The sequence below is a fragment of the Neomonachus schauinslandi genome, chromosome 4 (assembly GCF_002201575.2).
Source record: "Neomonachus schauinslandi chromosome 4, ASM220157v2, whole genome shotgun sequence".
NCBI lineage: Eukaryota > Metazoa > Chordata > Mammalia > Carnivora > Phocidae > Neomonachus > Neomonachus schauinslandi.
Window position 1 is genome coordinate 116382267 of NC_058406.1, and position 16326 is coordinate 116398592.

A 16326-nucleotide genomic window follows, 5' to 3' on the forward strand; every position below is an offset into this window, starting at 1 on the left:
CTGCATAAAGGCAAAGAGCCAGCACACAGAATTCGAGACAAGCCACCAGCGACCAGAGTAGTGCGCAAGGGCTAGATTGGAAGCCATGGAAGGTTGAGACTTCACCCTGAGGGCAATGGGAAATCTTGAAGAGTTTTAAACAGACAAGTGACATAATTAAGTTCTTTAGAAAAACCACATTTTCAAAGTACACTCGGGACAGTAGGGAAGCGAGGACAGGAGAAGGGCAGACTGGGGGCAGGTGGACAAGCTAAGAGCTGTTAGAGTGTTCCGAGTGAAAGTGATGGTGGCCTGAACTCAGGCAACAACAGTGGGAAAAGATGGTGACAGAATAGAAAGATCTTAAGGAGCATCAGTCAACAGGCCTGGCTGACTGACCAAAGTCAGGATGGAGAAGCCGAGGCCAGGGCCATTCCCGACCACGCGCAGGTCTGGGTGCCACAGATGGTAACATGGGCGGTCTGGGACAAGCTGAAGTAGGCATACAGGTTGAAGACGTGCACTCCTCTTAGAATCAGAGAATGAGAGGCGCCTGGGAGGCTCAGGTGGTTAAGCATCCAACTCTTGATTTTGGCTCAGGTCGTGATCTTGAGGTCCTGGGATTGAGCCCTGCATCTGTATCCATGATCAGCAGGGAGTCTGCTTAAGATTCCCTCTGCCCCTCCCCCTACTCACACGCACACAAGCGCTCACTCTCTCTCTCTCAAATAAATTAAAAAAAAAAAAAAAGAATCAGGGAATGAAATCATTAACTTACCTGTTTTTGTCAAATGATGTCCTAGCCAAACGTGACTGCAAAATAGCTGTTATCTATGAAAACAGAACCATTTAAAAATAAGTATTTATGAGTAAAACCTCAATATAATTTAATTCATAATAAAGACAATTTACTGTAGAAATTCTTACCATAGCAGTTTGGTCCCCTAGTTTGTCAAGGCGGGACGCTCTGTGAAGCTACAGTATTACAAATATACAGAAATTTATTTTTTTCTCTAAAACAATATGAAGGTATTTCCTTAGAAGCAACGAAAAACAGCAATCATTCTGTTACTTAGTAATGGTTAAAATCACTTCTGATATATCTATGACTTCTTTCTAATATATAGTTTTCAAATTCAACATATTCAAGTAAATCTGCTTCATATTTATAAAAGAAATTGTGGTTTTAGTGAGATGTATGAATATGATTTTTTTTTAAGTTTCTGCCTAAGTTTGCTTTGAACTCTTTGCCTGGTGAATGCTCGAGTGAGGCGCTGGCTTACCTGAAGCAAGGTCTCCACAACATCTTCCACTTTCCCTGAAACATCCAATTCAAAGACATACTCCATTTTGCCCTAACAAATCAAATCAAAGGAAGAGAATAAGCATGTCAAACCGTATTCCCTTAAGAACATCTGCAACACCCCTGCTGACGTTTCTTTTCCTTAATCTAGGCACATAATCACTACGAACTTCCCCCTTACTGCTTTAGCTGCATCCTGTAAGTTTAGGCATGTTCTGGTTTTGATTTTGTCTCAAGATATTTTTTAACTTCCCTTTTTACTTCTTCTTTGACCCATTGCTGGTTCATGAGTGTTGTTCAACTTCCACACACTTGTGAATGTTCCTCCTGCTATGTATTTCTAGTTTTATTCCATGGTGGGCAGAAGGGGTACTCGATAGGATTTCAATCTTGAATTTATTTTGATTCGTTTTGTGACCTAACATGTGATGCATGCTAGAGAATGTTCCGTGTGCATTAGAGAAGAATGTGGATTCTGATGCTGTTGGGTAGAGTGTTCCCTATGTGTCCCTTAGGTCCATCTGGTCTACAGTGTTGCTCAGATCTGCTGTTTCCTAAATGACCTTCTGTCTAGATGTTCTACCCATTACTGAAAGTGGGGCGCTGAGGTCTCCTATTATTATTGGGCTGCTGTCAAGTTCTTCCTTCAGTTCTGTCAATGTCTGCTTCAAATACTTAGGTGCTCGGAGGATGAGGGACTAGATATTGTGAAGATTAATGTGATGTGTCACATGCTCTCCTCTTCTCTGAGTCCGCCGGGCTGTGCTGTCCTCTGTGTGCTGGACCACGGGTCCCCTGGAGCAACAGCCTGACGTCCCAGTCCTCCTTGTTTTCAGCGGCCCCCAGGCATTTGGGTCCCCCAGGTCCTATCACCACTCCAAGACAGGCAAGACAGAAGCCAGTCCCTCAGGCAGCCACCCCAACAGTCAGAAACCTGGACACATGGTCCAGTCTTTTCTTTCCCTCCCCGGGAGAAGTTGGGAGCTGAGAGTTCCCTCCCATCACATGGTACTGGGCCCAGGGAGGACCTACATTGAAAGGATGTTACAAACATCCCCATCAGCCTCAGTGAGGCTGGTTTCATGCTAACCTGGGTGAAGGGCCTCTTAACTGGTTTCCAGGTTTGTCACAAAAGGCATTGGTCCATGTATTATTGATTGAATCAGGGTCGCCATGAGAGGAACAAGGGCTTCCTATTCTGTCATCTCTCATGGTCACCATCAGTATCACTATGCCCCTCCTAAATGTGGAAATCCTCGGGTGTTCTAATTCGCACTGGAACAAAAGAGCTTTTCTTTGTTTCAGACAACCTCCCTCATCTCCCTTTACATAACTTTTCAATGGGCCAAGGACTGCTTTGCACTTCAAGTGGGTATCAGGAGAGCCTTAGCAGGGAGAGCCCCCCAGGCGGTGGTTCTCAGCTTGGGGGGGGCGGATATCCTACGACCCCCATGAGGCTTTGGTCAATGTATGGAGGAACTACCCAACAGCAGGGGTGATGGTGTAGTCGGGGTGTTTAGTTTAGCCTGGGAGCAGGCTGCAGTGCAAGGGATGCCCCACACAATTAAGAACTATCCTTCCCCAAATGCCAGCAGCCCCATCCGAGAGTAATTAAATCTCGTATTTACAGTTTCTGACTTAACTGGCACATGCACGTGTTTCTTGTGCATAAAGCCCCAAGGCCACGGCGTGTGGTCCGCGGGTCCCACAACTGCTGGCTGAGAAACTGCAGACAGAGACTCACCCTGCGGGGCTGTCTGCTCAGAGAGGGTGGCTTTTCCTCATTCACAGAGGTGGCCCTATCCAGAGGACTAGCCTGATGTAGGTCCTATAAAGACTCTCTTTTGGTAAAAGCTATCCCTTTACTATATATTAAGTTGTAGCAAAAGAATTAAGTAAAGCACAGAATGGTTAAATGTAAAATCTTTGCTTACTTGACAAGTCCTGGAAAACCAGACATTGTGTTCACGTCTAGTCATAGCTTCTCCCAATTAAGAAAATTTATAAATTATGACTGAGCTCCCAAATAAGAGTATTTTATAACCTATCAATATTTCTTAAGCATTTAAAAAAATACATTCTCAGTAATATCCAGCAAAATAACCTTATAAATGATACATATTCTGATTTCAGTTTCCAATCTAATAATTTAAGCTTTTTTCCTCCCCTATTAGACACATTTGTTTTTAAGTCAAAAAGTTAGTTGAAATCTCTTGGACTAAAGTCTGTGGCTCCCTTGGGTAATTTTGTTGTAACTGCTGGTAACAAGCTTTTTAAATACTCATTATTATTATTATTAGATTAGATTAAAGATGTTAATAAAGTCACAAAATCTTACTGCTTAAAATCACTATACAAATTGCTAGGAATAAATGAAAAGCTTTACTTACCCTTTCAATTTTATATGGGGCAACAATGTTGTGTTCTTTAATGAAATATACCTGAGAAAGACAAATCAATACTTGTAAAATAACTAAAAATTTTTAGAGTAATGAGTTACCACAAATTAGGATATTATGAATCAAATTTAAATCCTTGTTCCATAATATCAATTTCCAAAAGCACTTGCATTGATCTTCGTATGGCTTTAACGTTCTGATGTTGGAATAATAAATATAAAATTAAAAAGAGATTCATCAAGGCAACAAGGTAGCAACCATTCCTGGATAAATAAAATATTTAGGATGTTTTATGAATGTCCGTACTTGCACCAAGTAACCAAGTAGACAGGTGAAGGAAGCTAATCGAAGTGCCAATTTTCTACGAAAAGGGTAAAACAGAGTCACTGTGGTATGAGATACATTTCTAAACATAAAGAAATTTCTCTTCTCTAGAGGTGATGTGGGCACACGGTGTTTGGTACTACACTGTATGTCAGTAACCATGTCCAACAAGCAACATCACCCCCAGAGCCATCAACACGGAGCCTCTACCTTGAGCCCTGCCTTCCCTCCTGTTTTGGTGAAGGGTGTGCCTGGGCCCTCAAAACCACTCACTCGACGAGGCCACAGAATGTAGACCTCCCTCCACCCGTCAGCTGTTCAAAACGTTTGCTTCTGTGGTAATACGGTTGCTGCACTCTCTCCCATTAGAAAAAAACCATAGATAAAAACCCTCCCTTGTCTTATATCCTCCTTTTGCCATTTTTGTTCCATTTTCTGGCAAAACTCTTTGCAAGAGCTGACTGTACTTTCTCTTGGGCTCAGGACAGGTTTTCAGCCGCAACATGTTACGGAATCCAGTCCTGAGAAGGTCCTAAAAGGTGCAGAGGATTTCCATGTCACCAAACCCAAGAGTCTGTTCTAAGGACTTCCTCGAGTCTGTCTCACAGAGCACACAACAGAGCTGATGGTTCTTCCTGAAGCAGTTCAGGAAGCCGCCACTCCTGGCCCTCCCCGACCTCATCTGCTGCTCCTTCTGTCTTCCTTCGGACCCTCTGTCTTCCCAACCTCCCCCTGGCAGAGCTCCTGAGCCTTCGTCCTCAGACGGCTCTGTGCACACTCACCCCCTGGGAAGCCTCATCCAGCCCCAGGGCATTACCCAGGTTCTCTTTCTCACCTCCGCCTCCTCCCTGAGACCCACACCACTGCTCCCAAATGCCCACCAGCCTGTTCCTCTCGGAGGCCACGTTCTAAACAAAGCGTGCTCTTCAGGCTTCTTAACAGTAGTAAAGGGCACGGCTATCCACCCTGTTGGAGTCATTCCTGACTGTTTTCCTTTGCACCTTGCAACTAACGCATCAGCACAACTGTGGGGTTCTCCTTCAGAATATATCCAGACACTGACCATCTCGCACCCTGCCATCGCTACCATCCTGGTCCAAAACCTCTGGGTTCTCAGCACCCCTAAAGGCATGTGTCCCCCACAGCATATTCTCTACCGGGGCTCCAAGAGATGTGCAAATACATACAAAGCAGACAGTGCCCCTCCTCTTCTCAGCTCTCCAGGGGTTTTTCGCTTTTGTGCTTTATTCGGACTCCTTACTGTGGCCCATAGGCTCTCCGTGACATAGCCCCTGCCACTGCTCCAACCCTTCTTCCCAGCTGCCCTCTGAGCCTTGTCCCACCAGGCACACTCATCCTCACGGCGCCTGCCACCCGCCAGGACACTCGCCTCTCAGGGTCTCCACTGCTCAGGATGAGCAGCCACTGGCTGGCTCATTCCCTCAGGCCTTCCGAGCGGTGTGCCTTCACGCGCACCTCCTTGGCCAGGCGCCCCTGGCCATTGTATATGCAGCAGCACCCATGCTCCTCATCCTTCTCTATCCTTTCATCCTGTTGGCATCGTTGTCATTACAGAAGATGTGTGCTTGTTGTCGCTTGCCCCCATCTCAAGGTAAAGGCCACGGGGAGAGGGGCTTTGGCTATTTTGTTCTTTCCTATAGCTTCATAACCTTGAACATATTTACTGAATATATAAATGCCTGAATAAAAGCATTTATTTTTTACATTATTTACACACATACACCCCTCTTTATTCTACAAAAGAAAATTTGGAAGCAAAACTCTCTAAAGCCTAAAGGACCATAACATATTTCTGAAACAGTGTGACCACTTACGGTAATCAAAACCCACAGAGGTTGGTTTTTTTTTTTTTTTTTTTTAATTGTATACTCAATCTAGGAAGCTTGAAATAATTCTAGAAAGAGGAACTTCTGACTGATTACCCCTCGATGTGAAGCTGGTTTTGAGTTTGCCTGACATGAGACCTCTTCTAATAAGTTTGTAAATACACTAAAATGGATAATTTTTATAATGGAAACCATACTTCTGACTGAAAAAGTACCCCTTCCTTTCAAGATATGGATTTATTAGCATTAGGCCATGATGCAGAATACTTCAGAAATAATGAGAGCACAGGTGCAGGTCACAATTATTAATAATGCATTCTGCCCCTGCCCCCCCCCAACCACCACCCGGAGTAATAGATGGCTACAGCTGCTTGCCAATATGCCAGTTCAAACAACATAAAGTCAAAGATAGGCTGTGAAATGCTTTCTTCCTTAAGATTCATTGACTCATGCAAGGCAGACCTCGAAAATCACCTAATCTGATAACTCCCAGCTTTCATAAAATACTTTTCAATATACATTAAAAAGTGTTCCATGAACAGAAGTGGTAAACGGTCCAAAAACCGCTGGGAGCACCCTCTGCGCCCAACCATCTGCCTCCTTGAGACCCTCATGGCACTTCCTCTGGACCCTCTCTCTGTTTGCTAAGGCTTTGAGTCAAGTCTTGAAGTAAAGAAAGCTGCGTCTTTGCTTCCCACAGCTTCTCCTACACTTACTTGACCGTGGAGGGAATTTCCTTCGAACACTTCACAGAACTAGGACCCTGCACGTAGCTTGGGCAACGTGATCTCTAACCCTCTCATTTTAGAGATGAAGAAGGTAAAATCCAGAGCAAAAAGCAAGTGGGAGAGGCCCTCTACTCCCGTCTTATTTATAAGTTTAAAAAAAAAAATCTATAGATGATATAAGTGTATGATAGGAGAAAAACCGTGTTTTGATTTTTCTGTGTTGCCGGTACTGAGCACGATACTGGGAACATATATGTATGCCGAATAAATCTGGGATGAAAAAAAGGTGAGGACCCCAAGCCTCATAATGTGTACAAGACAGCACATCCTGAGTTGGTTGTCACCACGAGTCACCCTGAGACCCCCCTCGGGGCTGTGCTGCTGGCCTCCCACCTTCTAAATGGCTCAGAGAGCACAGGAGGGACCACAGTGCTTCCAGCTCAACCCCCACACGCTGTCAGGACTCCTGAGGACGAAACCACAAGCCTGCAGGCCTCACACAACTTTTTTATTTTTTAATTTTTTTATTGTTATGTTAATCCCCATACATTACATCATTAGCTTTAGATGTAGTGTTCCATGACTCATTGTTTGTGCATAACACCCAGTGCTCCATGCAGAACGTGCCCTCCTCAATACCCACCACCAGGCTAACCCATCCTCCCACCCCCCTCCCCTCTAGAACCCTCACTTTGTTTTTCAGAGTCCATCGTCTCTCATGGTTCGTCTACCCCTCCGATTTCCCCCCCTCCTCACACAACTTTATAAACATTAAGGGTCTCAGGGCACCTGGGTGGCTCAGTCGGTTAAGCATCTGCCTTCGGCTCAGGTCATGGTCCCAGGGTCCTGGGATCAAGCCCCGCATCCAGCTCCCTGCTCAGTGGGGAGTCTGCTTCTCCCTCTGCCCCCCCCCCCGCTCATGTGCGCTCTCTCTCTCTCTCTCTAATAAATAAAATCTTTAAAAAAAAACATTAAGGATCTCATGAGAGAATCACAGCTTTAAAAAAAAAATACAGTTCTCAATGGTTCAATCTTTTTTTTTTTAAGATTTTATTTATTTATTTGAGAGACAGAGTGACAGATGAGAGGGCACACACAAAGGGAGAAGCAGGCTCCCCACTAAGCAGGGAGCCTGATGTGGGGCTCGATCCCAGGACCCTGGGATCATGACCTGAGCCGAAGGTAGACGCTTAACCGACTGCGCCACTCAGGCACCCCTCAGTGGTTCAATCTTAAAGCATGTAAACATCTTTTCTAACAGTCTTTATCTGATATTTCAATAAATAATGTCACCGTGCTAAAAAAAAAAAAAAAAAAAGTGTGTGTGTGTGTGTGTGTGTTCACTAAGGTTAGGAAAAAATATTTACTATGTGCTTCTTACCTGACTGAAAATGAGTGAAATCTCCCCAGATTTTGCCCTACAATGCAGATAAAAGTCATTAAATATGTATAATTTTTTTAGGTAGAAGTAAAATTAAACAGTTAGTGACAATGACATACTTTGCAAAGTGTCTATTGGATCCATTTTCTCCATGTTTTCCTATTTTTATACAATCTCTCAAAGGAATCTGGATAAAATTGAGAGAGAAATATTACAAAAATAAGCAAGGACAAAATATACACAAAAAGTAGGAATGTCTCTGTTCACATTTAAAATGCATTTACCTTAATGATGGGCTGGGATATTGCATCTGGTTCAAAAATAACTGATTTTGAACATATTTTTAAGGAGCCTCTGATTTTCCTAGGGATCAAAGTATAAAGGATTATTATTAGTGAACACACGAAATGTCACAAAAGAATCATAATACATTTTAACTAGAAAGTAGATAACTAAAGCATTAACTGAAAGAACAACAATATAATTAATTTTAATTACATTGACCCCAGGCTGATGGTTTGCCAACCTGATCCCATTATTCATTAGGGACTGAAATTTTTATCACTCCTTCTGTTCTTACTATCTAGAATTCATCCACAAAGAACAACTTTACAGTATTTATTTATGATTTGGAGTACAGTTTTTCTCTATGATTTGAAGTACAATTGGTACAAAGAAAGCAGAAAAAAAAATGCTTGATTCTTTACCTCTATTTATCAAGTTTTGGAATAATGAGTTGGTGTCCTAGGATCCCTGCCAGGCAATCTAAAGAGCTCATGAACTTGTGGATTTTAATGATTCTGATACATTTCCACCACTGCAGGCATTGTTCTTTTTTGATGTTCAGTTTGTCCTGTTTGTTGCCCAATTCTTCAAGTTGGCCCTTGTGTCCTTTTAATTCAGTGTATAGTAGTTTCTGATACCTCCCTTACTTGCCAGTAGGACAAGATGTGCCAGGCTCATCTTGCACCCTGCCTGCCTCAGACTTAGACTCAGCCACTTCTCAAAGAGCCCTCACTCCTTTTCTTGGGAAGCAGTACTCAGAGAGCACAATCTCATTGCTATGGGGTTGTTTCTAGGCTTTTCCCGAGGGGCAAGCTAGGAAATACTTTCTTTTAAAAGAAAAGTATATGAATCCATATAAACATTTCCAATTCAAATGTAAGATTAGGCTTTTAACTTAACTCCTTTACTATGAGATTTGTATCTCATCCTGAAAGTCTTGTCTTGGCATCAACATATTACTCATTTGCTTCATTTAACTATATAAATCTATGTGCACATGTGAATAAACCAGTTTCAAATTAATAATACCAAAATTACTAACAATGATATTACTACTGAAACATTTACAACCTTTTTTGCAATTCTTTTTCTACTCAGGTCATATCTCACCCAGAGACACAAATTACTATGTTGTGAAGCTGATTAAAATAGTTCTTCTCTGCGGTTAACCTTCCAACTTACATATAGTTAAGTTCACTTGTTTCATTTTCTTTTCGATTTTTAAGATTTACTATTTCTTCTCAAATTTAATTCTATATCAAAATATATGTAAAATATTTCTGCAGTTCCAAAAGCAAAGTTATAAAACAAGGGACATTCAGAGAAGTCTAGTTGTCATTTTATATTATTTCCCCATTGATCCTTCTTCTGTGTAGATAATCGCTTTCATTAGCTTTTAGTTTATGTTTTTCTAAACATATAATTCAAAATGTTTTTAGTTTTTAAAAATAGAAACAAAAATTATTCCTTTCCTTTCATAAATATGTGAAAGACAGCATACAATACACAGTATTCGGCCCCTTACTTTTTGCACTAAATATATGCTGGAGATCACTCCACAGCTCTATACAGAGCTGCTTCGTTCCTTTGTTAAAGCTGCATAGTACTCCATTATGAGGACACGCCATTGCTATTCAATCAGTTCCCCATTGGATTGTTTTCAGTATTTTGCAATTACAAGTAGTGTTATGATAAATAACCTTGTACATATGTCCATTTCTTTATTTCCCAGGGTACCTCTGAGATAGTTCCCTAGAAGCAGCCTAGCTAGATCACTAGGTTAACTAACGCACATGCAATGTTGCTAGATATCACTGAATTCACTTCCATGGGTCGTACCACTGAACTCTAATAATAACTTAAAAATTACAAAAACAGGTTTCAGTTTGCTAGCTTATATTTGTGTTTTAATAATAAACAAATGCACTTAATTTTAAGCAAGACATTTTATGGTATGGGGCAGAGGAGTATAGGGAGGAAAAACAAAGGTATAGAATTAGGGAGAAGAATATGAGCAAAATTCCAGAAGTAAGAAAGCAAGGTGCTGCTTTCAAGGAACAATAACTGTCTAATCTGAATGCTAAGGAAACGACATGTCATAAGCTCCCAAACAAAAACTAAGTAATTTTCACTTTAGGTTGTATTTAAACAAATACCACATGGTTTTGATAGTCCTTTCAAGATAAAACCTGAACAACACTAAAAATTAAAGAGTTTATTTAATATCAAAGCATGTTCAAGTTGTGGCCTATAGTGAAGGGACATCCCCAAAGGAAATCATTAGTAGATACAATTTTGCCGGAACAACTCTGATCTTAATTCCAAGTTGGCATTTTAAACAAAACACTTCATTACACATTTTTGTACACAGCTTTCAAAAGTTACGGCCAAAGAAACCGAATCTGTTTTCATAGCAATAAACAGTAATGATTACAATATAGAGAAAATGGATTCTGCTTCCAGTTCAAATCAAATTATTCATTTTGAAAGTACTGATTTTTATGCCACTCTGGTGTTTTACGATTACTACTTTATAACACCATAACCCAAATAATTGAGAGTGCAAGTACAAAAGTGATACAGGAAAAAAGAGCTGGAATGAACCAGTCCTGTCCAGCTGAGCTAAGACACCCACGTTAGAGGAATTCGTACATACTGCTTCTCAGCTTTGGAAAATATCTGAAGTTATGACAGCAACTTCAAAATCCTCCTTTCCCGTTACTTTCCCAGTACAAAAGGGTGACAAATCTACGCGACCATACATTTAATTTTAAAAATATCAGACAAGGGAAAGGTCTGCTGGTTCTGCAGAGATCCAAAAATCTTCCTTACCTTTCATTCTGATCGCCCTTGTTCTGAATATGATTAGCTGTGTGTTGTTCAAAGTAGTATTCCTCCAAGTTAAGTAGGAGCAAGGAAAATCTAAATTTGGAAAAACCAGAACAAACAAAATGAAACGTCATGTTTATTGTTTTTTAGGCAAAAGAAAGCAGAATATTCAAAGCATCTGTTCCCAAAGTGATTGTCCATTCATTAAATCAACAAATACCTATTAGGTGTATATTATACACAAAAATGCTCTTCTCTATTCAGTGGGAGAAAGCAACAGACAGACTTGCCCAGCCGAGTCAAAGATTAATAAAACTTACTTATAGGTGGATTTTTTTTTTTTAATTCCTTTAGGAGAAACCACAAATTTCATGAAATAAAACTTATTCTTGCCTGAACCAAACCTGGGGCTTTCCCACCTACGGAGTTTTCATCCTTTGTTTCGGCTGGCTGACCACCAGGCTTCCCTACCTCCCCTTCCAGACTGCATACCCCTCCGGCTCAAGTGTTCTGCCTCATGGTTGGTTGCATATATCCTACTACTTCCACAGGATCATATGCCTCTGAGAGGCAGACTCTAGATATTTCCCTGTAATAACCAGTCTAATGCTTTGGTGTTGAATAAATAAGTAAATTAAACAGAATAGGATTAAAGTACAGTTCTTTTTAAAGTTTTAAGTGTTTTAAACTTTTTTTTCTTTTTAAAGATTTTATTTACTTATTTGACAGAGAGAGAGCACAAGCAGGGGGAGTGGCAGGCAGAGGGAGAGGGAGAAGCAGGCTCCCTGCTGAGCAGGGAGCCTGATGTGGGGCTCGATCCCAGGACCACAGGATAGTGACCTGAGCCGAAGGCAGACACTTAACCAACTCAGCCACCCAGGCGCCCAAGTGTTTTAAACTTTTAAAAACACAATAAGGTAATAAGAAAAGGTATTAATTCAGTTGTATGGCCACAGAAACAAATACATGGCAAATAACTGGAAACAAGTGTTTTTCGTTCAGGAAACATCAGTGGCATCTAGAGTTACAGGAAAAACTCTCAGGGGGAGCGTGGGACTGGAATTCGGGTGTGTTGGAGGAAGGTATCACCAATAAACATAGCTGATCGAGCGTGTATGTCTCTTTCTGCTCCCTCCGGAAGCCCCACTAAAATCTGAGTGAACGAAAATATTTTTTAAATGGTAAAACCACAGCAAAGAAAACTGAGTCACAAGTGAAGATGAGAGCAACAAACCTGAGAGAAATAGAAAGCAGATGGGAGGAATCAGCAGTGGTCAGAAACGAGAACAGGACATACCCTCCAGTAGAAGGTACCAGTCAGGAGAAAACCAACTCAAGTCATAGGACTTCCAGAAAGTCCTGAAATCGCAGGTAACCGGTACAAAGAAGACCAGGAGGACATACGGGGGATAGTGAGAAGTCTAAATGAGTCAGTAGCCCAGATTCCTCCCGCGATGCCTATCCTACCTTACTCTGGTTTTTCTAGACAAAAACTGAGCAAGAGTCTCCAAACTAGACATCAAGCACAGTGGAGAGCAGGGCTATGGCGTAAAAAAGTAGGAAGACATACCCATTCCAAGTAACAGTTTGGTAGATTATTTTTAGAAAAAATGAAACAGCTGTAGAGAAAAGACCCATCGGTCGGAATATCTGAAAGAGCCAGGTCTTTACAATATCCTTCTATACTGAAGCCCAACAGAAAAGGCCTGCCCACAGTGACACAGAATTACGTGCTTCACACTAAAACAGGAATGGCTAACCCAAGATCACCAGCCTCTAATATGAAAGAACTAGACCAAAACAAGCAGAAGAACACAACTTGGAGTTCTAGACACAATACAGAGAACAGGAGGTCAAAAGCCTATAATAAATTCACTTACAAAGAAGAAATTATATTCATGGAACAAGACATTGCTCATTCCAAAGAAGATCTGAACCAAAAGAAAAATAACTCATAAATTAAGAATAATGACAGCAGGAACCAGCTTTACCATCCTAATAGGTAACTTTTTATTAGCCTATTTGTGTCTTTAAATCCATGAATAAGAATTAATCATAGGCTAAAATGCCAGAGCCCAAAGTAAAATGCTCACTATTAATACCTATTCTGGATTTCAGTACAATCACAAGAGTTAGGATTGCTAGAGCAGTCCTTTGATGCATCAGGTACTTTCCATGAAGGTTAAATCAGAGAGATACTTATTAGCTACCTTGCCCCTTATTTTTAGCTTGTGCCTTAATGACCTGAAACCCTTTGCTTGGCCTGGAGCTATATAACCCTCTCTTCCCATTCTTCATCTCCCTACTCCTCCTCTTGGAGAGAAGGTAAAATAAAATAAGTATCTTTAATAAGACAATGGCATAATTTTATTGCTATGAAACACAAGTAGCCCTCATAGACAACCAGCTCTTCCATATAATTATTAAAATGTAGTACTATTCCTTGCAATAGCATGAATGGATCTAGAGGGTATTAAGCTAAGTGAAATAAATCAGAGAGAGACAAATACCGTATGACTTCACTCATATGTGGAATTTAAGAAACAAATGAGTAAAGAAAAAAGAGACCAAAAAACCCCAAAAAACCAGATTCGTATATAGAAAACTGGTGGGTTGCCAGAGGGGAAGTGGGTGGGGTGATGGCTGAAATAGGTGAAGGGGTTTAAGAGTACACTTGTGATGAGCACTGGGTAATGTACAGGATTGCTGAATCATTATGTTATACACTGAAACTAATATAATGCTGTATGTTAATGATACTTGAATTAAAAATAAGTACTTTTTTAAAAAAAGAAAAATAAAAAATATATAACCCTATTATATATAATAATATAATTATATTAATAACTTCATTTATATATTAATTATATATATTTTAAAAGAAAAATAAAAATATATTCCTATTATATATTATATATCATATATATAATATTATAATATATTATTATTAAATGTCCATACTACCCAAAGTGATCTGCAGATTCAATGGAATCCCTATTAAAATCTCAATGGCATTTATTAAAGAAATAGAAAAAAAATCCTAAAATTCATATGGAATTGAATAGCCAAAACGATCAAGAAAGAAAAACAAAGCTGGCAGCCTCACAGTTCCTGATTTCAAAACATATTACAAAGCTACAGTAATTGAAACAAATTCAAAATCAGCAGACAGACATATAAACCAATGGAACAGAATAGAGCTCAGAAATAAACCCTCACATATGTGCTCAAATATGGGTTCCGAGGCCACACAATAAGAAAAGGACAATCTCTTCAACAAATAGTGCTGGGAAAACTGGATTTCCACATGCAAAAGAATGAAATTGGTACCGTATTAACATCACATACAAAAATTAACTCAAAATGGATTCAAGACTTAAATGCAAGACTTGAAAGTATGAAACTCCTAGAAGAAGACTTGGTGGAAAGCCTCACGACAGTGTATTTGGCAATGATTTCTTGGATAGGACACCAAAAGCATAAGCAACAAGAGCAAAAATAAACAAATGTGACCACATCAAACATAAAGACTTCTGTGTGGCAAAGAAAACAATCAACAGAATGAGAAGGCAACCTAAACAACTGGAAAGAATATTTGTAAACCACGTATCTGATAAGGAGTTACTACCCAGAATATATAAAGAACTCTACAGTTTCAAGAAAAACAAAATGTAACCCAATGAAAACATGGGAAAAAGGCTTAAATAGATACTTCTCGAAAGAAGATATACAAATGGCCAAAAAGTATATGAAAAGATACTCAATATCACTGATCATCAGGAAAACATAAACCAAAACTACAAATGAAAGATCACCTCACACCCTATTAAACAAAACAAAACGAACCTGAAAATAACAAATGTTGGTGAGGATGTGGAAAAACTGGGACCCTTGCCCCCTGTTGGTAGGACTGTAAAATGGTGTAACTGCCACGGAAAACCGTACAGAGGTTCTTTCAAAAATTAAAAATACAACTACCACACAATCCACAGTCCTTAACACTACTGTACTATACACTTAAAAGTGGCTAAGATGGTAAGCCTATGTTATGTGTTTTTGATCACAATTAAAAAAAACTAATAGCAACTATTGTAGAACTGAAGTCATTATCTTGGCAAGTAACTTACATCCTCCTTAATTTACCAAGATGCATATTTTGTAAGAAATGTAAAAAGATAGGGGCGCCTGGGTGGCTCAGATGGTTAGGCGTCTGCCTTCGGCTCAGGTCATGATCCCGGGGTCCTGGGATCGAGCCCCGCATCGGGCTCCATGCTCCGCGGGAAGCCTGCTTCTCCCTCTCCCACTTCCCCTGCTTGTGTTCCTGCTCTCACTATCTCTCTCTGTCAAATAAATAAATAAAATCTTTAAAAAAAAGACATGTAAAAAGATAGAACCAAATCATATTATTTAAAGTTAAAGGATTAAGGAAAGGAATTTTTCTGAGTGTACATTTTCTTTCTACTGAAGTGTTCAGTTACACCTGCTTTAAAATTTTTGTACGTACAAATCATTACAATAAAGTTTCATGATATTTTGAACAATGATTTTCAAACCACATCTTCGGGAGGAAAAGGTTCTGTGAAATCACTTTTATAATTTTAAATGTTTTCTTTAGGAGACTCTTGGCCTTGCCCCTGGGGATTCCTTAGCTTAATCCATCTTTACAGAGCTGTGGTGGGCTCTTTGGATTCTCTTTGATAAATTTACTCATTCAGCAACTTAACTTTCCTAAAAAGATGCTGTCTCATCCTCATGTCACCTAAATTTTAAAACATACTACTCAACACTCCACCAAAACATAAAATAAGTTCACACAAGGCAGCCCTCAGAGTAACCTTGCATCCATGCCCACTCAACCACCACTCAACGCTCTACTGATGAACAGTTTTTATAATGGATCCAGACGATTTGGCTGGTCCATCATTTTTCTAGATTGGAGAGGTTTCACTGTGTTGAGGAGAACTGTTATGTGCTCAGTGGGAGAAAGTCCCTGATGCTGTAGCAATGTGTACATGGACGGGCACAGGAAAGGCCTGAGAGCCCTGAGTTTCCCATCTCTACTCTGGATCCCCTACCACCATCCTCAGGTCAGACTGGACTCTACAGTCCCTACCACTTAGAGAGTTGGTATAACTAAATTGGGCATTTTTTGTGAGCTTCTTAAAACGGCTCTGAAATGGGGACATTAAGAAAAATGCTGAAGACAAGGGCAAGAACACAGTCCTGTGACTCACCATGAAAATGTCTCCCC

The 16326-nt window shown here is 40.2% G+C and overlaps 1 protein-coding gene across 1 annotated transcript in view; it reads right to left on the reverse strand.

Annotated features, from left to right (window-relative positions):
• Window positions 1-16326, reverse strand: part of NSMAF (neutral sphingomyelinase activation associated factor) — a 55261-nt gene that overhangs the window by 26967 nt on the left and 11968 nt on the right. Inside the window, exons 2-9 of the mRNA XM_044914219.1 lie at window positions 11079-11168; window positions 8246-8324; window positions 8081-8148; window positions 7962-7998; window positions 3673-3723; window positions 1263-1334; window positions 907-954; window positions 758-810 (exon numbers count right to left, since the gene is read on the reverse strand). Coding sequence (XP_044770154.1) covers window positions 758-810; window positions 907-954; window positions 1263-1334; window positions 3673-3723; window positions 7962-7998; window positions 8081-8148; window positions 8246-8324; window positions 11079-11168 — 498 coding nt within the window. The remainder of the gene's footprint in view (window positions 1-757; window positions 811-906; window positions 955-1262; window positions 1335-3672; window positions 3724-7961; window positions 7999-8080; window positions 8149-8245; window positions 8325-11078; window positions 11169-16326) is intronic.